At 39.1% G+C, this 21,063-nt stretch overlaps 1 protein-coding gene across 1 annotated transcript in view; it reads left to right on the forward strand.

Moving 5' to 3' along the window:
* LOC116709418 (plasma membrane calcium-transporting ATPase 1-like) overlaps positions 1-21,063 on the forward strand; it is a 47,508-nt gene that overhangs the window by 2,539 nt on the left and 23,906 nt on the right. The window contains exons 2-5 of the mRNA XM_032547939.1: positions 3,658-3,948; positions 19,008-19,205; positions 19,826-20,083; positions 20,624-20,749. Coding sequence (XP_032403830.1) covers positions 3,753-3,948; positions 19,008-19,205; positions 19,826-20,083; positions 20,624-20,749 — 778 coding nt within the window. The 5' untranslated portion in view covers positions 3,658-3,752. The remainder of the gene's footprint in view (positions 1-3,657; positions 3,949-19,007; positions 19,206-19,825; positions 20,084-20,623; positions 20,750-21,063) is intronic.

Consider the following 21,063-nt stretch of genomic DNA (forward strand, 5'->3'; position numbering starts at 1 on the left):
CATTTGGGTTTATTCCTGCCATCCAGGAGGCACGTCACGTTTCTATTATAACGTGAAGGAGATTTCTCCTGTGCCATATCAGCCCAAGCTGGCCGAGGGAACATGTGCAAACACCTCCCAGCCTTGACAGACGGTGCTTTGATACGAGCGCACACTGTCAGTGAGTGACCTCTAGATGAGAGAGACCGAAGCCCTCTCCCACCCAGGTCCCTGTTTTGCATCACTGAGTTTAGTCTGATCTCTGACCACTGTGAGATTCAACATCACGGATAACGTTAGATAGATTGGTTTCACCTCCTTTTTTCCTTCTTCCCCCATCCTTTGGGAGCTGGTTAGACTATCAGAAATGACAAAGAATTTGGGTTTAGAAGAAAACAATTCTAGAGAAGCTGTTAGAACTGTAATTGTCTGAATGCTAAGCAGCTGAAGGTTGATTTATTATCAGTGATGTACAAGCTTTTTCAGACTGTCTTTAGTTGATAAAAAGTACTTCATTAAAAGTATCGTTCAGTGTAAATACCAGCCCTAAAGTTACAGTATGTAGCTTCTCAAAAGAATATTTTTTTACATATTTGTTGAAACTGTCACATTCAGCAACACGTACACTAGTTTGACTGACAGCACTAAGACACTCCCCCTCACTGTGGGAGGAGGAGTGTTTTTGGTGGGGATGCATTACTTCAGATGACAGCAGTATCTCAGGGAGGAGGTTGAGGAGATAGGTCTTTTCACAGATTATCTGTCTCATATTATGCTGTCATGATAAGGCGATGTACAAATGACTGTATCCGCCTATGGCCCTGAATTTTAACTAGGGCTAACTTCCTGTTTGAGCTGTAATGCTTTAGTTTTGAAGGGACCATTTTCTGTTTAACTGTTGTGTAAATACAGTTTAACGGCAGTCAAAAGAGAAGATAATTTGTAAAGGACCTTATAAAATGTATTTTGTTAACAGCAGCCCTTTTATAGAGGCATAAAGTATGTTTAGGATGTAAATAAGTAATTTTTTTAAAATATTGTGTAAATTAAACTATGCATTTGCTTAATTAGATGTAAAAACTAAAGTTATTTTAAGTTGCAAACATTATTTTAAGTTAAGAGGGTTTATTGCAGTTTAAACAAAAAATATATATCAGTAAAGTGTCATCCTTCATTCGAGGGAGAATGCTACAACTTCTATGGCCCGACTTGATAACACTTTTGCTTCTTTATCAGCCATTTTCTTTGGACAACAGTGATCTTCAGAAACATAATGAACAGCAGTGACGTAGTCAAGACCACCTAACCCTAGACCAAGTCGAGACCATGACCAAGGGAAGTTGAGACCAAGTCAAGACCAAGACCAGCACCCCGCACTACATGACACAATAAAATGTCAAATATGATCAAAATTGCTTCTCCAATTGATCTGAAAGATCCACATTCTCGTAAAAACACCTAGATATTAAATGCTTAGAGCTTAAATAAATTATAATTGTCAGATCTGTCAATAAATTATAATTGTCAGATCAAACTCTTCTTTTTTCTGCTTTGCTTCCATCTCTGTGCCACAATCTGCAGAGGTCTCACGTCGCCCCTATGAAGATAACGCTTTGGGTGGTTGCTCATACGGCTAATGTCACCACTGTCCGCACCATTAAACATAGCAATCATGACAAAGCATTAACGGTAAACAATGCTCAACCATGAACACTGGCCAAGACGCAACAAGCAAGAAGTAACCAAGCAAAAGGAGCACACTGACTGTTCTCACTCTGTCTCCCGCTGCATGAAACCCGGCAGCGGCACAGTGACAGGTGACGAAAATAATCAGAGCAATGAGTATGCGCTCCGTGTTATCTTACGTTGTTGTATTTTATTTGATGATTAAATAAATATTTATCTTTAATAAAATAGTGTGGTGTTCCAGACAAAGAAATAATTGAACCTCTATATTTAAGATTGTTAGTCACTTATGCTCCTATGTATTGGAGGCTGTTTGGTTGTAAAATCTGAAGGTAAAGGAAATATAACAATTCGCCGTTGGTGGCGCTCTTGCTGTGCACAAGAGAGGTGACTTGAACCTGTGAAGAAGAAGAAGGTGTCCACCGTTCGAAAATAAACGTTGCCATGTGCTACTTCCAGTTATCTGCTTGAACATTATTTTATTTGACCTAGTAGTGTATTATACACAACAAATAGCTACTGCAGTGTGCGCAGAGCACTACAAAAACAAAGAACGGTTCTCAGTGATTCTCCAGTTCTGTCATTCATAGTAAACAGCCGTTCAGAAAAATCGGCTCGTTCGTGAATTTTTTATCACAATATTGCAGACTTTTGGTCACAGTGTCGTCGCACATGTATCATAAGCGCAGTAAGTGACAGGTTTTTTTCATCGCAGGCAAATACAACATGTTTGTACACGACGTGTACAGCTAGCTTTGCTAACATCATTTCCACATAGCTTATCTATGAAAGGAAGCTTTCTTTCAAAGTGACGCTAAAAGTTGGACATAGTCCCCACCGTCTCTGAAAGCGAAGCTGCTGAATTCACATGTCGTCATATGCTTTCTTATGATTTTTGTAGGTAAATGTATTACCGACGATTAGACAGACATCTTCTCCCGCTCCGAGACAAACACTGCGTACTGTCTAGGAAAGTCGCGTGCGAGTTAAAGGGGGAGGCGATGGCTGACAGCGGTAGCAAAACAAGTAAGTCGCATTATTGCTTGGATTAGAATCGGTATGTTTTGCATCCAGTGAAAACAAAGATGTTGACAAATAAACTGGACAATATGCTGACAATTTAGTAATATTTTTACAGTTGTGGTCTTGAAATAAAATCCCGAGTCCTAAATGTCCGAGACGAGACCGAGACCGAGACCAGACCATCAAAAAAGTGCTCTCGAGTCCGGTCTCGAGTACTACAATACTATCGAACAGTAACAGGATCCACGTCGATCATTACAAATTGATGGCATTTTCTACTATCATAATGTTAAAATAAATAGTGCTCGGCTGAATGCCAAAATGAATCTGTGATATAATGCAGGCTGATTAAAAAAAGGGACCAACAAAGACAGATAAGAAAACGGGATCACGGGCAAGATACATCGGTTTCTGATCGGCGTGGGCGCTGACTGAAGATAAGGCTCCAGGATTAACTACTCCTAACTGTTAGCTTGCTAGTCTGCTCATGGACTGGAGTAGGCTAGCTACAGGATAAATCGCCATGGTAACTGTGTTACCGCTTTCGTGAAACCAAATCGAGGCAGGGAGTTTTGAGAAAGGTGTGGAAAATTTAAACAAGGACACCTTACAGGTCTTTCACCCTTGCTCACTACTGCACTACGACAGAGCCTGCTGAGAACCTGAGAAAATTATGATTTCTTTGTCACATTAGGTTGTTTCTCCTCCATTAGAGCAGCTTCAGCACAGTGGAAATCTTGAGTTTGACAGTACACACTGTGCGGATGAAGGGTGTGAGCAGCGTGTACACAAGTAGGATTTACACTGTAGAGACTGTCCTTCCGGCTGTGATTGTTCTTGGCTATCCAGGACAAAATGTGTCAAAAAAGGAATATTAATTCTCGTGTTAATTTTGCAGAAAGCCAATGAAGAAAAACTAAATGTGGGATCTTTCTAAACTCTGATCTGTTTCCCTCCACCCCCCAACAGTCACTGAGTCCTTGTCAGGCTGGATCTGCACCTCAGGCTTGCTGCTGAGTTGCATTTTTCAATAAGACACCCACCAAGCTCTGGACAAAGGAGAGATGGCCACCAACTCTTTCCGTGGGTCCAAACGAGGACGCAATGCAGAGGCCAACCATGAGCCAGAGTTCAGCTGCTGTCTGCAGGAGCTGCAATCACTTATGGAGCTCCGAGGAGCTGATGCAATCACCAGGATTCAGAACTGCTACGGAGATGTTAACGGACTGTGTACCAGACTCAGGACATCACCTGTTGAAGGTAAATATGTGCTTCTTTTTCTCCTTTTTGTTTTATTTACAAACCATTTCCATGAAGCAAGATCTGAAGCATTTCTGCAAAGGAGAGCTGCAGCTTAACATCAAGCAGACTTGTTTATATTTACAGGGCTGATAATCTAAAACTGAACCTAACTGATGTTAGACTGGAACACGGACTGAACAGCTTCGTTCACTTCCACCACTTCCATTGCTAAAACTACAAATAGGTCACAATTCTAAATCAGTGCAGAAAATTTACATCACTGGTCACAACTTCTCCTTCTATTCAATGATTGGCCTGGTAGAAAATCTACCAGAGGAATCCAAGTCAATGGGAGAAAGCCCAGCAGATGGGAAGGTTTGGAAATGATGGCTGGTTTTGATGACTCTCAAACCTGTCTTCTCTGAGATTATAAGGAAGGGGAGTAACACAGTGACGCCCCAAACTGGATTATAGTAAAACTTACCCAGACCAGTCAAATTTTAATATCTTGTAATAAGAGCAAAGAGTCTGGTCCATTTCACATGTATGTAGATGCTCAATGTTTGGAACAAAGATTGGCAGAAGATTATGTTTATGACTACAATTCTTCTAGATAGAATTCGATCTAAGTACATTTTAAAAATGCTTGTAGGCATCATATGAGGAGTTTGGAAAGGCTCCATAATAATATGAACAAGTGTCATACTTACACATCTTGAAGTCAGCTACTGAAACTGAAAATTGGCAGTTTCTACTTCTACTCAAAGTGGTGATGTTTGCAACCTAATTAACCTTTTTAGCAAGTATTTTCTTAATGCTTTTTGCTGCTGGGATTCCATTCTATGAATTGAACTTGTAACAAATAACCTAGAGCAAATAATGATAGCTTTCTATGTCCAACAGTGTCATTGACTGTACGTGACTTTGCTGTAGACCACTGGTCCAATGACTCACCAACCTCTCCCTCCTGGCATCAACATCATTAAACCAACAGAGGACATGTTAGGTTAAGTCTGTTCTTTAGTTTGGCTTAAGGGACTGCTAAGCACGTGATGGCCAAAGTCAACGGTGACCCACAGCCATGTTGATCCTGGTCTGCTCCATGGCAGCTTCTGGATAATTTGGGAAGCTGTTCAGCCTATGACGACTTTTTAATAAAGAGACATTCAGCCTGAGAGGTGATAGTGAGGAAAAGAGGATTTATCTTCCTTTGCATCAGACTTGTTTTACCATAACAATGCATAGTAATAGTCCTTCAGTCATTTTTGTGTTGGTTTATCCTCCTACACAGTAAAAAAAAAAAAAAACTGCTCTAATTTATGGTAAAATACTGGCAATACAAAACTGCCAGTATTTTACCGTAACTTTAGAAGTTCAGAACTGTAAACTTTTCTATGCAACTTACTATAAAAACAACACATATACCGCAAAGATTAGTCTACGTAAGTGAAAAACACTGCAGGACTGGATGATATATTGACATTTTATTGAAAAAAAAAAAAAAAAAATTAAAAAAAACAAACTTTATGGTAGATTACCAGTAGCTGTTGTTACCAGAATTTTACCATAAAAATTACAGTACAACACACAAGGAAGTGTAATTTGTCAGCATTTCAATATGGAAAGTTATAAAGAAAATAAGTCCAAATTAAACAAAAATATAGATTACGAGTAATCCACTTAAAGAAACAATTTCTATTTAAAAATTGAGTTAAAAAAAGAACCGATTCAGTTTCCTGTCCATTTTCCTCACGGTATTACTGAGATCAGAAAAAAAAAAGAGCATGTGTCCATATAAGGGATAACCTATTGTGGAAGAAAAAAAGATTCTTGCTCTGGGTTGAGAGTAATAAGTCACTGAGTTCAGACTTTGCTCAGGGTGGTGTGCATCTCTTCCCAGTCACAGGTTGAGCTTGAGACTCATACATTGTCAATCAGATGCTTTCTCTCTGCTGGAAAACAGAAACAAAGCAAAACTTAGAATGATGTACTACATGAACATCATATAAACTCAGCATTTGCTTAAATGTTTGTTTCACCTTTGTTGACTTGCATATGGAGTCAAGTCCTGTTTTAAACTCACAATGCTGCGAGAGTTTGCTCAGTTCGGCCATATACTCATATATGCTTTCATCTTTCGTTTGATTCCTCTTATGAAATCTGAATCTTTCCGCTATTACTAGTGGTGCGGGATTCAAGTGCTTCTGTAACGTATCAACAATGTCTTTATATGACTTGCTCGACGGTTTAGCAGGGCTCAGGAGATTACGGAGTAGACTGTAAGTTTTAGCTCCCATTAGACTGAGGAGGACGGAACTTTTTTTTTCTTCCTCGATATCATTAGCGTCGCAGTACAACTCCACTCGCTCTATGTATGATTCCCAGTCTTCACTTGAACTATCAAACTCCTCTACTTTTCCAACGTGAGCCATTTTGGACATCATGGAATCCAGATATTACCCGTTTATCCTTTCACTGTGTGCTATGCCCTGTTACTCACGTATCCGTTGCTAGGTTTTGTTTTGTCTCCTGCTTTATTTCGTCCTTTTCTCCTTCCCTCCGGTTTAAATTTTCATTTCGTGCAGTTGTTTAGGGTCCAGATTCCTCGTCGCCAATTTGTTGTGTCTTTACTCCAACATAGTATATTTAAATAAAGGATTCAACTCGGTGGTAAGAAAATGAACGTGACTTTACTGTTGTCTAACAAGTTACATATCAGTGCGCTGGCGGATAACCTCTAGGTAACTCAATAGCTAGGTTAGTGGTTCCGCTGAAGTAAATAGATCCACTTTATATACTACATACATCACCATCAATTATTTAGATTTAAGCTTTTCTATCTTGTTATAATTCCATGTTCATGAGTCATTTCCTTATGAAAACATGTTTGCGACATCCTCGGATCTCCATGGCAACCATTCGGTAGTGCTACAATGCTTCCTCATGCAATGTGCCGTCCATTTATACAAAGCTTCGTCTTGGAGCAGCAGTCCCCTGCTGAGCTCCCGCCCCACAAAGCATACCTCCCCTGCGCCTGTCCATTAGACTAGCAGCAGCAGTAATCAACCGCAGTACAAAGAATCACCTTAAATATGTCTGTCAAATCTGGGTTGAATGCATGCATCTGAGCTACTAGGCCATGAGCTCAGTTGGAAAATACCAGGCCTTGCTAGCAGGTGGCCCTTTACAAATGAAACTGAAATATAAATGCCAAAAAATGTGTAAAAACATTGCACAAATCAGGACATTGAAATAAAGGTAAACGTAAGTATTTCTATAGATGTTTTGATGGTGCCTGGAGCCGTTTGTTCTATGTCGTCTGGATTTCATTCCACAGATACGTTGCATTTTATGAATGAAATGTACACCTTTATCAAGGTTTATATTGTTTGGCAAGAGTGCCTTTGGTTTTTTTCTTCTTTATGCAAATGTATGTCCCCAAACAGAGATAACCCTTGTAGCATGTTAAACAATCTTACGTCCAAATTTCAATACACAAATAGACTTTAAAAGTTACAAACATAACTGTTTTAGGCAATTTATGAAATACACTGCCTGGCCAAAAAAAAAGTCGCCACCTGGATTTAACTAAGCAAATAGGTACAAGCCTCCTATTGGATAAGTACTGCATAGGCCAGGGGTGTCCAAACTTTTTGCAAAGAGGGCCAGATTTGATAAAGTCAAGATGCGCGGGGGCCAATAGTTTGTTCGGACATTTTTTAACTACAAAAGTGTCATGCAAATACACAATGTTATAAAACAATTTTCATTGTCACAATTATCTTTATCTTTCAAATGACAAAATAACCAAATATAAGCCACTCAGGCAGATGAGAACAACTCTAAAAACACAAATTCTGCTTTTCTTTCATATCTGGAGAGTCAGATAACATTGAACAAACTGTATGAAATACCTTAAATTTACATGAGTTTAAAGATATCTTTGCCTCAAGAACATTTTAAACAGGAGTTATAAGTAACGCAAAGTTGTCTGTTATTATTAAATCTTAAAACAAGTGAATTTTGCTCTTGTCATTTACAATATCTTTCAGAAAGTAATAGTTTGTATCACATCTACAGGTTCATAATCAAATCTTACTCAAGAGTTTAATAAAAATAAGTGCCATAAACCCAAGTGCATAAATGTTCTTTTGACTTTTCACTGCTGATAGTGACAGACGTTACCGTTCAAAGCACTCAGTTTTATGTCCTCAACTCTCAGTGCCACACTGTTACGTGCCAGGCAAACATTCGCAAATTCTTGCTTCTTCTCAGGGCAAATGTTCTCCACCATTTTCATAACACAGTTTTGATAAATGTATCTTCAGTAAAAGGTTTGCCATGTTTAGCTATTAACATTAACATCGTAGCTTGCTTTGGTGGTATTTTCTTTTGACTCAGGCCTAAAGAAATCGCTGTTGTGATGCCAGTGCAGCTTGGAGCTGCTTCAGTTTTTCAGCACGGTCACTCCCTGTTAGCTTGTTGTATGTGTTGGCATGTTTAGTCTGGTAGTGTCTCTTTACGTCAAAATCCTTAAACAAGGCAACCGTCTCATTACAAATTAGACAAGCATAATTGCCTTGATTTTCAGAAAAGAAGTATTGTAATTCCCATCTCTCTTGAAAGCGGCGGCCCTCACTGTAAACTTTCCTCGTTTTCTTTGCAGTGGCCATGGCAGAAATGAGTGGAGAGGGGTTCGCTGCACCGAGGCAGAGACTGATAGTATTAAAGTGGTGCTGCCACCATTTGGTGAAAGGAGGAATTACAGTTTCAAGTTTTATGATTTATTTATTCTGTTTCACAGTGCAGGCGGGCCATAAATAATACATTATAAGACCGAAGCTGCGGGCCGTATGAAATCTGACCACGGGCCGTGATTGGCCCCCGGGCCGGACTTTGGACATGCCTGGCATAGGCGATTATCTTTCAGCTGGCAACAAGTTATTTAACCCCAGCTGATGCAACGAGTAACTCCTCATTTCTTAAACAACCATGGCAAAGACACATCCTGTGGTCGTGGAAAAGACGTTAGTCTGTTTAAGAAGGGTCAAATCATTGGCATGCATCAAGCAGAGAAAACATCTAAGGAGATTGCAGAAACTACTAGAATTGGGTTAAGAACTGTCCAACGCATCATTAAAAACTGGAAGGATGGTGGGGAACCATCGTCTTCCAGGAAGAAATGTGGTCGGAAAAAAATCCCGAATGATCGTGATCGGCGATTACTTAAACGTTTGGTCAAATCAAATCGAAGAAAAACAACAGCAGAACTCAGGAGTATGTCATTGTGCGTGTGGAAACGCAAAAGCATTTCCACACGCACAATGCGAAGGGAACTCAAGGGGTTGGGATTGAACAGCTGTGTAGCCGTAAGAAAACCTCTAATCAGTAAGGCTAACCAGAAAAAAAGGCTTCAGTTTGCTAGGGAGCATAAAGATTGGACTCTGGAGGAATGGAAGAGGGTCATGTGGTCTGATGAGTCCAGATTTACCCTGTTCCAGAGTGATGGGGGCATCAGGGTAAGAAGAGAGGCAGGTGAAGTGATGCACCCATCATGCCTAGTGCCTACTGTACAAGCCTGTGGGGGCAGTGCTATGATCTGGGGTTGCTGCAGTTGGTCAGGTCTAGGTTCAGCAACATTGTGTGCCCAAAGAATGAGGTCAGCTGACTACCTGAATATACTGAATGACCAGGTTATTCCATCAATGGATTTTGTCTTCCCAAATGGAACAGGCATATTCCAAGATGACAATGCCAGGATTCATGGGGCTCACATTGTGAAAGAGTGGTTCAGGGAGCATGAGACATCTTTTTCACACATGGATTGGCCACCACAGAGTCCAGACCTTAACCCCATTGAGAATCTTTGGGATGTGCTGGAGAAGGCTTTGCGCAGTGGTCAGACTCTCCCATCATCAATACAAGATCTTGGTGAAAGATTAATGCAACACTGGATGGAAATAAATCTTGTGACGCTGCAGAAGCTTATTGAAACAATGCCACAGCGAATGCGGGCTGTAATCAAAGCTAAAGGCGGTCCAACAAAATATTAGAGTGTGACCATTTTTTGGTGGCGACTTTTTTTTTGGCCAGGCAGTGTAGATACTCACCATTTGTCTGGGTGTCAAGAAGGCCAATAAGTTGTCTTCAACCATTTATATAAGTTACAATTCCTGCAAGCTAGCAGAAACAAAGCTGTAAATGTGTACACTTTTCATACAGGCAAACAAATAGTTTTAAGACAATTTATGCTGTTAGTCTTTTTCAGTCACTTTTGGTGCATTTCTCAAGTCATTGTTGACATTTACAAAACAGTAAATGCATTTCTCAAAACAATTTGTAGAAACAGCAAAAAATATCATTTGTTTTCTTCCAAAATCCTTAGTTCAGCTCTCAAAATTAAATGTTTGTCAATAAACATATCAGTGACTCAAAATAATAAGTTATTGTTTCTCTATGTACAGATAAGACAGTCAAATTGACTAGTCATGGGAAGAGACAACAAAATTCACATTTCCGCTTTTGCTGTAATTTATTGACAGACCATGCCATGGGGATTCAGAAAGGAAAAGACAGAAATGCAGAGAACAAAAAAAGTAGAAATGGAAACATAGGACAATCTCCTCATGGAAAACTGTACAGTGCTGTAGAAATTACATTACATTTTAATTTCCATCATCATGCTGACAAAAATTCCTCAGTGGGGTTAAGGAATGAACACTAGGGTGGGAGAACCTCCATCAGGATCTTGTTGGGGGTCGCAAACCATATCCTGATGTTGGTCTGATGGAAACTGGCAGTTGTCCTCAGCCTCTTCTGACTCTTCTTCTTTCTGGCTGTTGACTCTCTCCAGATACTTGTTCTTCAGTTCTCAGAAATGTAACATTGTGTTGTGTTCTGGCTATATAGACCATATTGTTGCCAACTGATGGTTCACAAGATACACCTTCAATCTGTTTCAGAAAACTGGTTGATCATTGGTTGAGCTAATGGTTCATATATTGACCTGTTAGAGAAACTCAGGACTCACTTGGGAGCAATTTACCAATTCAGGACAAATTTAGAAAAAAATCTAATATAAATTGTCAGGTTCACAACCTTAATAGACAAAAAGAAGAGAGACAAATGAATTGGATTTTACCCACGAGGAGAGTAGAAAGGAGGGTCTGATTTTCACAGTCTTCAAACTCGCTCTGAAAATCCTCTCTTGCTTCTCTTCCTTTATTGAAAATTGGGGAACCCTGATTACACACACAAGTTAGCAGTTGCTGAAGGAGGGAGGGGCAAACAAAAAACCCAACTGCTAACACACAGTCATATTTCTTTTCTATACAATGAATCTCCTGTCTTAATGCATGTGAGGTCTCAAGCGCTCCCATGTCCCTGGGTCACAAGCTTTGACCTTTAGCCTTTGTGTGTTTTACTAAGAGCAGCTCTTAGTTTTGGCTCCAAGTGATTGGATACCAGCCAGATTGGAAGCTGGTATCTGTTTCCAATCTGGCACGCTTATCAGTTTCCTGCAGACATCTCTCACAAAAACACAGATAGGAGAAGAAAACAAAAGAATCTCACAGTTCTTAAAGTTAATGATGAATATATATGGGATAATGATGAGTATATATGGGATAAAAGATATTTACAGTTCTAACATAAATAATCAATTATGATTGATTGATTGACATTATGACAACTTCAAGACTTATGCATGTTAAGGCTTACATGATGAACTTATGCTGAAAAAATTCAACAGAGACACGTTAAACACATTTTGATCAACATGATTAAAGCAAATTAAAATTGGGGAAAAGCAGAGAAGTGAAATAGTTAATATTTAAATTTCCTTATCTTAAAACCCTTTAACTGTCATGGACCCAGTGACTTTAATGTAAGTATTTTGGGGGTGACAGTCAAGAGGTCAAAGGAAAATATTAAATATTAGCTCAGATGCCAAGCTTTATACTTTCACATATTACCAAAGTATTGAAACAAAAGCTAAAGTGTTCTTCACAGTTTTAACTTGCATGCATTAACATTTCACACTCAAAGTAATTCAAATGAATTACTGAACCAAACTTGAAAAAGTTGCTTCTGCCATTAACAATAACTTTAAGCATACACAGTCTAAAGTAGACCTGAAATAAATATATCTATGCAGTCGTTCCTACAGAAACATTAATGGAAATGTTGCTTCTGGGAAAATTAGCATTAAATGTTCCATATAGCAAAATGTCTAGCTGCAGTGCATGTACATAAACAGCATGGCTCAGAAATTACACATTTCTTTATCAGTTGGTTAAAGTTAGCTAACTTCAATTAAAACTGTGAAAGAAGCTCACCTGTGATGCAGAAATGTGTTGTCCTTCTCCTTCGCCTTCTGAATGCGCAAAAATAGTAGAAACTTGATTTCAAAGACAGTAGCCGTATCCTGATAAGGACCAGGCCTATAGGGCTCTCAGCACCATGAGCTAGCACCTGCTAGTTAGCAGCTTTAGCTAGTGCACTGGGACTGTTAGTACTGTGGTGAGTTCAGGACGCCCAGAGCCACCTCTCAACTGCCGGATCAGAGTTAAAAGAATCTAGCTGCTGATGCTGCTGGATCAAGCAGAAATACAAACTAGAGAACTTTGTGTTTACATGACAAATAACAGTAACTGCATTAACTGTAAACCCTGCTGTTTAACACAATAACAAAATGAAAAACTCTCTAGATTATTCTCTACTAATAGCACAATATTTAAAACCAAGTGTGGGATGTGTGAAACTTCAAAGAAAGGCGACTTCACCATTTTTATGCATCTGGTTCAAACTAGGACTGCTCTTTATTGAAGTTTCACAAATCAGATAAAGGTTTCACAAATCCCACACTTGGTTTTAAATAGTCTGCTATTAGTTGAGAATAATCTAGTCCAGGTTTGAAGAGTCTAGGTCTAGGTGATGTAGTTTTTTACCTAGAGTAAATTAAAGATGCTGACGGGAGTGACAAATTAGGTGGAATCGCCCTTTATAGCCATTTCCCAAATTGGAAGCTGCAATTGGAAACCAACTTCAGCCTCATCCAAGCAGCAGGGCCTAACATGCAGTTCTCTTAATGTATGAATATGGTTGGCATAAAATTAAATAATCACAAATGCATCATTTAGTAAAAGTCTCTTATAAATGATGGTGACGTCGGCTGTAGGAGTTTACCTTGCAATTGGTGGATTGCCAAATCGATTCCTGGTCTACCTTTGAGAGTTCAGTTTGGTGTATTAAAGGCATTATTAAAAACAAAACCAAAATATCACACCAGCATTCTATTCTTCGTAAAAATTACTTTTGCAGTCTGGTTTACGGTTTTACATTGTAGATAAAAACATCAGCAAAATTAGTAATTTTGGTCGATTAGTACCATTAATTTTCTACGGTATTAAAATGTTTTGGATATTACCGTCAGTAACTGTTGGTATTTCACCATTTTTTACCTTAAATTTACAGAATTTTTTTACAGTGTAGCTTTGGCTCTTTGCAGCATTGTTGCTAATTTGCAAAAGATTTTAATAACCTCAAAGGAAACAGCTCATTATTTGTTACTAAACACTAAAGGAGCACGGAACCTCAAAAGCACAATCTTCTATCTAGATTGATTGGAGTCTTTAAAGAGCATAGTCAAACTGCTAAGCAGAACAAAATACTTCAAAGCTGTCCAAAAACAGTCCTCGAAAGGCTAACAAGCAAACAAAGCAGGGGTCAAAACCTCTTCCTAAAAACTACCCCACTGGAGGAATGTCTGCAGGGCCTTTTATAGGATGCAGATGGGCCTCATCAGCGTCTGATTGGCTAACAGAAACTACCTCTCTCATATTTCACAATAGCATCCTTTCTGTCAATCACTGTCACTCTATCTATGATTTCTGTTTTTTGAAATCAGTTAGTGATTTATTGATACTCCTCACGAATCTGCATAAACTAAAAACCATTGAGACTAAACAATGTTTTCCAGCAGCAAAATCTGTGCAAGCATTTTAGAGCATTTTGTCAGTGTGGCAAGGTTGGAGTATACAGAGAAAATCCACAAAAATCCACAAAATCTTTCTACATGAAGAGTCCTGGGTCTTCCCATATGCTCTCTGCTCTTCAGTTCAACCCACAGGCTTTCAGTTGGATTTAGGACAAGGGACTGTCATGGAGGAAGGTTTATAGGAGCTTTGATTTGGCCATAAGTTTTTGATCGTTATAGCATCTCCCTTCACTGCTCCGTCTGGGCTTTCTCCAGTGGAATTTCAACCGGACCAATCAGCGAACAGAAGGAAGAGTTGCAAACGATGGCATCAAGTTTCTGTTTTAGAATTGTAGTCTGGATATATAGGCCTGTGGTTTGGCAATGGCAGCAGAGGAAGTGAACGTAGCCATTCGGTTTGTCTTGGCCACCCTTTTAAATATTGAGCAATTAAAGTTGGAGCAAGAGGAATGTTTAAGACGTTTTATTGCAGACAGATTTTGTGAACCTACTCCTCACAAGGTTGGTTACGGTAAACCTTGCGAGCTGGTAAACTTCATCCAGCTGGCACATTACATACGTCAACGCCAAATGTTAGTGATTGGGTAAAATCAGATCCAATCTGCGCCTCCAGCAAGCAGTCTTTACTCTGTATCCTGGGATTCAGACCTTCAGTAGAAAGCAAAGTGTAGAACAAGGGGCTAGTTCAACCCACAATAATAAAACAAAATGTTTAGGTTATAGCCTGTGAGCATCAGTAAATGAGTTGCATAGGTTTTGTTTCACAGCAGATTAGACAGGACGTGAGCATCACGTTCAACTCTACATCTACGCCTGAGTTGTGTATTTTTATGAAAGTGCGAAAGGTGCGCTATTTAAATAAAATAATAAATCTGTCAAAGGATGTCTTGAACAGCTCACGTGTTGCCAGTTCTACCTCACATTCAGCTTTACTTTGCCAGAGTTAATCTATTTGTTTGAATCTTGTCTGTGCTTTTATAACTCTGGATTATGTCTCACACAGATACTTAGACATCATTTTCAATATGTGTAGTGGACTTTGCAACATTTATTTGCCCTTTGACATTTTCACCTCCTTATTAATTTATAAAGTTTGTCCATCTTCCACTCGATCGGTAAACACTGGCAACGATTAAACTCCTGCTGACAGAAAGAAGCAAAGGTCAGCAGCAGCTTGAAACCACAAGAAGATCTACTCTGCATATCACCGCAGGGACATCTGGGGACGGACACAAAACTTTTAGGATAATTCCTCTCACCTGAAAATCCAGAGTGTGTACAGACAATACAAAGAGAAGTGTTACAAGAGAAGAGCCTCATTTGGACACGCTCGTGTCTCCCTTCCCAATTTATCGCAAATGCAAGCGAGGATTCATGGACTAATAAGAGATGTTTACAAACCGGCTCACACCGGGTGCGTCGGAGCAGATGAAGAGCAGTTTCAGAGTCTCAATTTGCAGAGGGGGTTTGAGTTTGTCTTAACATGTCGCTTTGTTCCACTGGGGGGAAACAAGTCTGCTCTTTTCTCACACACAACATCAGACTACCGCTGAGGCACAAACACCAGGCAGGATAAACAGTGCTTCCAACTAAGAAAATTGAGTTCAGATGGTTGCGTGTCAGTTTAACATTAATAACTAATGCCAAACCAAATTTGAACATAAGCCTATACAGCGTAACTCTTGTAAACTACAGCATTAATGACCATATTATCAATCGAACTATACAGTTAGATTGTCTTCGACATGGTTATGTGAAGGATACATGTTTATTCTTATTCCATTCAATAGCACTTCATCACACAATTAAGGATGCAGGGAGATCCTTCTGTTTCTCAGGAATCATTACGCAGAATTCTTTGTAATAAATACTAATAATCATCTTGTTTTAACTGTTGCTAGATGATTACCTTAATTTAGTGTGCAAAGAAATGCAGGGAAGTGCTATTAAGTGCTAGCTTCTGTTGCTAGCCCTTAGCCTGGTTACTGAGGTCAGCAGTCAGCAAATCTCAAGTTTTCTAAAATGTAATTGAAAAGCCATTCAGTTAAGTGAAATCTCATCTCCAGAGAACATGCATCTGCAAACGTCTTTAGCGTAGCACATCATTCCTTTTATTAGTACATTTTCAGCAACAGGTTTTTCACAACTGTAGGCTACCCTTTCGAACAAAATTAGCTTGAAACGATACACCGAAAATTACTTTTATTAATTTCAGTAGTATTACATCTTAATTTCAGTAGATGTTTACTCGAAGATGTTAATTGTTGTTATTAAAGGTAAAGTTTAATGACATCAAACTGTTATAAAGTGTGACTTTCAATGTTAGTATTTAGACTAAATTTGGACCAGGTCAAAAGACTAGCTAAGCCTGTCTTTCATTATCAAAATCAAAAATCAAATCGAATTTTATTTGTATAGCACATTTCAGCAGCAAGGCATTTCAAAGTGCTTTACATCATATCAAACACAGAAACACAATGCAACATAGAATCAACAATCAAAACATGACATTAAGTAAAATTCCATCATTAAATTTGTAATTGATTACGATTCATATACCATCCTAAACAAGTGGGTTTTTAGTCGAGTGTCAGGTTTAATATCTAAACATTCTCTCTAGACATTTATAAGAACGACAGAGAAACAGTTGAAATTCCCATACACTCAGAAGAGCGGAGGACGTGGCCCAAGGCATCTCTTTGTTTGTCTCTGAACCACGTTCTGAAGTACGCTACTTCCTGCAGTTCTTTTATTCTCATTGGGGCGGTTCCTAGCTTACAGTGATTGGTTCCTAGGTTACAGTGATTGGTTCCTAGGTTACAGTGATTGTCAGCTTGTTTAAACAGGGGCGGTGCAAACAGAAACACAGCTGCCAAAACACAAGTCTCTACTTAAACAATGGTGCCATCCTGCATTTCCAGTTCCCGAGATTCTCTGGGTCAGCTCTCGACCCCCTCTCGGTCATAAACTTCAGTTCTCGTGTCCCTCTAGGTCATAAAACTTTGACCATTAGTCTTTGATGTCCTCTCCTGTTAGGTGTCAGCTCTTACTCTGGCTTCAGGCCATCTGCTTCCTTCTGCTAAAGGCACACACACTCCAAGAGCAGGCACAGATTCTCACAGTCCTAAGTATTTATATTTGTAATTAACATAAAAACCTATCATCGAGATTTAAAGTAAGTCAGTGTTTCAGCTGTTTTACAGTTTTCTGGAAGTTTGTTCCAAATTTGTGGTGCATAGATGCTGAAAGCTGCTTCTCCTCGTTTGGTTCTGGTTCTGGGGATGCAGAGCAGACCAGAACCAGAACCTGAGAGGTCTGGAAGGTTGATACAACAACAGCAGATCTTTAATGTATTGTGGTGCTAAGCCGTTCAGTGATTTGTAAACTAACAACAGTATTTTAAAGTCTATTCTTTGAGCTACAGGGAGCCAGTGGAGGGACTTTAAAACTGGTGTTATGTGCTCTATCTTCCTGGTTTTAGTGAGAACGCCAGCAGCAGCATTCTGGATCAGCTGCAGCTGTTTGATTGATTTGTTGGACAGACCTGTGAAGACGCTGTTGCAATAATCAATGCGACTGAAGATGAACGCATGGATGAGTTTCTCTAGATCTTGCTGAGACATTAGTCCTTTAATCCTGGAAATGTTCTTCAAGTGATAGAAAGCCGACTTTGTAACTGTCTTTATGTGGCTCTGGAGGTTCAGGTCAGAGTCCATCACTACTCCCAGGTTTCGGGCCTGATTGCTGGTTTTCAGTTGTAATAACTGAAACTGTGCATTGACTCTAGATCTATAACTCTAGATCGTTCCTCTTTAGGTCCAAAAATAATAACTTCAGTTTTGTTTCTGTTCAGCTGGAGAAAGTTTTGGCACATCCACACATTTATCTGTTCTAAGCATCTGTTCAGTGATTGGATGGGTTCAGAGTCCCCTGGTGACATCGTAATGTAGAGCTGTGTGTCATCTGAATAGTTATGGTAGCTAATATTATTTCCTGTTATATGCTAGGGGAGCATATAAATATTGAATAAGAGGGGTCCTAGGATTGAACCTTGGGGTATCCAACATGTGACCTTTGACCTCTTTGATGAGAAGTTTCCAATTGAAACAAAGAAATCCCTGTTCTTTATGTAAGATTCAAACCAGTTGAGTTCTGGACCGGAGAGTTCGACCCAACTCTCCAGTCAATTCAATAATATGTCATGGTCGACGGTGTCAAAAGCTGCACTAAGGTCTAACAGAACATGTACTATTTATATGAATATCGTAGAACACTTTTACGACGGCGGTCTCTGTGCTGTGGTGAGCACGAAAACCAGACTGGAAGGAGTCTAAGCGGTTGGTTATCGTTAGGAAGCTAGTTAATTGTTTACACACAGCTTTTTCAATAACTTTGCTGATGAATGGGAGGTTGGAGATCGGCCTGTAATTCTGCAGTAGTGATTTGTCCAGATTGTTCTTTTTTATCAGTGGTTTGATTACTGCTGTTTTCAAAGCCTGGGGCAAAACGCCTGATGAGAGCGATGAGTTTACTATTTGGATCAGATCAGTAGCAATAACAGGCAGGACTTTCTTAAAGAAATGTGTGGGTAGGATATCCAGACAGCAGGAACTGGAGCTTAGTTGACTTATAATTTCCTGTAGGGTTTTATAATTAAGTAGTTGAAATTGGGTCATTTTTCCTGTATTTGTTTTGTTTGGGCACAGCATTGGTACTGACTTTATAGTGGATGTGCAGATTAATCCTCTGATTTTTTGAATTATGGTGAAATGTGGTATAAAATTTTGATGAATTTTATACCACATTAAATTCTTTGAGAAATACAAACTACATTATATTCTTTTTTGAGTTTGAACCACACTGAAACATTCCAACTAAACCCAGCTTTTAGTTGCTTTTGTGTATTTTAAATGTAGACCAAATTGGCTTACTTCACCCTACATTTAGACCAACATGCTAAAAACAGCCAAGTCTACACAAGTTTTAATTTACTTAGTCTGGAGTAAACTTAGAGCACAGTGGAAAAAACTAGTTTAAGCCTACCTTTCAATCTGCTGTCATTTTTTTAATGCCTCTGCAGGTCTTGAAGGAAAACCAGAGGACATAAACAAGAGGAAAGAAGAGTTTGGACTGAATGTCATCCCTCCAAAAAAGCCTAAAACCTTTTTGCAGTTAGTGTGGGAGGCCCTGCAGGACGTCACGCTTATCATCTTGGAGGTGGCAGCAGTCATTTCTCTAAGCCTTTCTTTCTACAGTCCACCAGATGCAGAAAGACAAAGTGAGTATTTTCTCCGCTGTACTTGGATATTATTTGGGTATTTTGAGCACTGTGGTAGAGATGTCTGGTAGCACAACCATTTCAACAGTACAAATCTTTTGCTATTAAATGCTTTTTATCCCAGTTATTGACCTCAGTAGCTACATAAATACTCAAGTTAAAAGCCAGCCATATCAATGCAGCAAATTAGGACCAGATTTTTAGAATTAGAAACATTTCTGAAGGTTTCTATTTCAACATATTTTTATGGTTTCATGGTAAACTTTTGTGCTCTAATATGTTAAGCTAATTTTCCTAGTTTCTGTCAATTCTCTAGTTAAATCTATATATATCTTGTCATACATATTTTGTATTTATTAATAATGTTTAACAGAAATGTGGTCTGACACAAGATTTGAGAAAAAGTGTCCACATAATTCAGTCTGACTGTCTATCAGAATGTATGTCATTTATTATCTCTATGGAAAGTATATTACTGTTAAAAAAATACTAGACATAATAAACTCAATTATCTAATATGAATTATCTAGTTATAGTAAAAAAAAAACTTGTCTCCAGTTCAACATAGGCAAAAAGGATTAGAGAATAAATTGTCAGACTATTTTAAAATCTCTGTTCAGACTGTGGAAAAGCAGCTGGTGGTGTGGAAGAAGAGGGGGATGCGGAGACCGGATGGATCGAAGGCGCTGCCATTCTACTGTCTGTGGTATGCGTGGTGCTGGTGACGGCTTTTAACGACTGGAGCAAAGAGAAGCAGTTCCGCGGTCTGCAGAGTCGCATCGAACAAGAGCAAAAGTTCACCATCGTCCGAGCGGGGCAGGTGATCCAGATCAAAGTGTCGGAGATTGTGGTCGGAGACATCGCACAAGTCAAGTATGGTGAGTAAACACACTGGTGTGCCGACATTACCAAGGGTTTGCAGTAGGGGTTCCCCAATTCCAATTTTCTGGCCAGTCACCCATTACAGATCTTTAGAATGCTTGACCTACCAATTCCAATTTTGGCCGCTGATGTCTAAAATGTTCCTGAATATAGAAAGAAAGTTGCAGTGTCCAGAAAAAGCAATTTAGCAATATTCTCTCTTTCTTTAAAATGAAAAGGACTGTTTTATGTCTCACTAATATTGGATAAGATCATTTATTTGTCTCCCGTGGAAGAAAAGGGGACAAGGCTGCAGTACAACAAAGACAGAATAATACTTCAAATTACAATAAATCCATAAAACTAGCACAAACAATTAAAGAAACATACATCAAATTTTGTTTGAAGAAGCACACAGGTACACTATATTAATCTGCAAAAAACACACATACTTCAGAATTTTCTTTTCATGTTTCTCCTTTGCTTACAGGTGATTGGTGATATAACTGTGATGTAACTTTTAACCAACAGTTATGGCCTCTGTGTTGCTGTTGCAGGTGACCTCCTCCCAGCCGACGGCGTCTTAATTCAGGGTAACGATCTGAAGATCGATGAGAGCTCTCTGACCGGAGAGTCAGATCATGTCAAGAAGACCATTGACAAAGACCCTATGTTGCTCTCAGGTGCATTTCTCTACTGCAGATTTTCAGCTAAGCTCACCCTGACCTGAACTGTCATTATCAACTCCTACCAAGCACATTTTCTTCTAAAGTACATCGGGTCATTTCTCTGGTTTTCACCTTGACAGACTAGAAGTTAAAGCTTTTTTTTAGCCTAAACCTGTGAAGGTGCTGACAGAATCTGAGTTACAGTCACCATTAAAACAGTAAAGAAAACAATATAAAAAAATCCATTTTACAAGGCTTTTATTATCACATCACAGCATGCAGATGTTAACAGCAACATAGTGCTATTTAAAGGCTCCACATGGCTGCTT

The sequence above is a fragment of the Xiphophorus hellerii genome, chromosome 2 (assembly GCF_003331165.1).
Source record: "Xiphophorus hellerii strain 12219 chromosome 2, Xiphophorus_hellerii-4.1, whole genome shotgun sequence".
NCBI classification, from domain to species: Eukaryota; Metazoa; Chordata; class Actinopteri; order Cyprinodontiformes; family Poeciliidae; genus Xiphophorus; species Xiphophorus hellerii.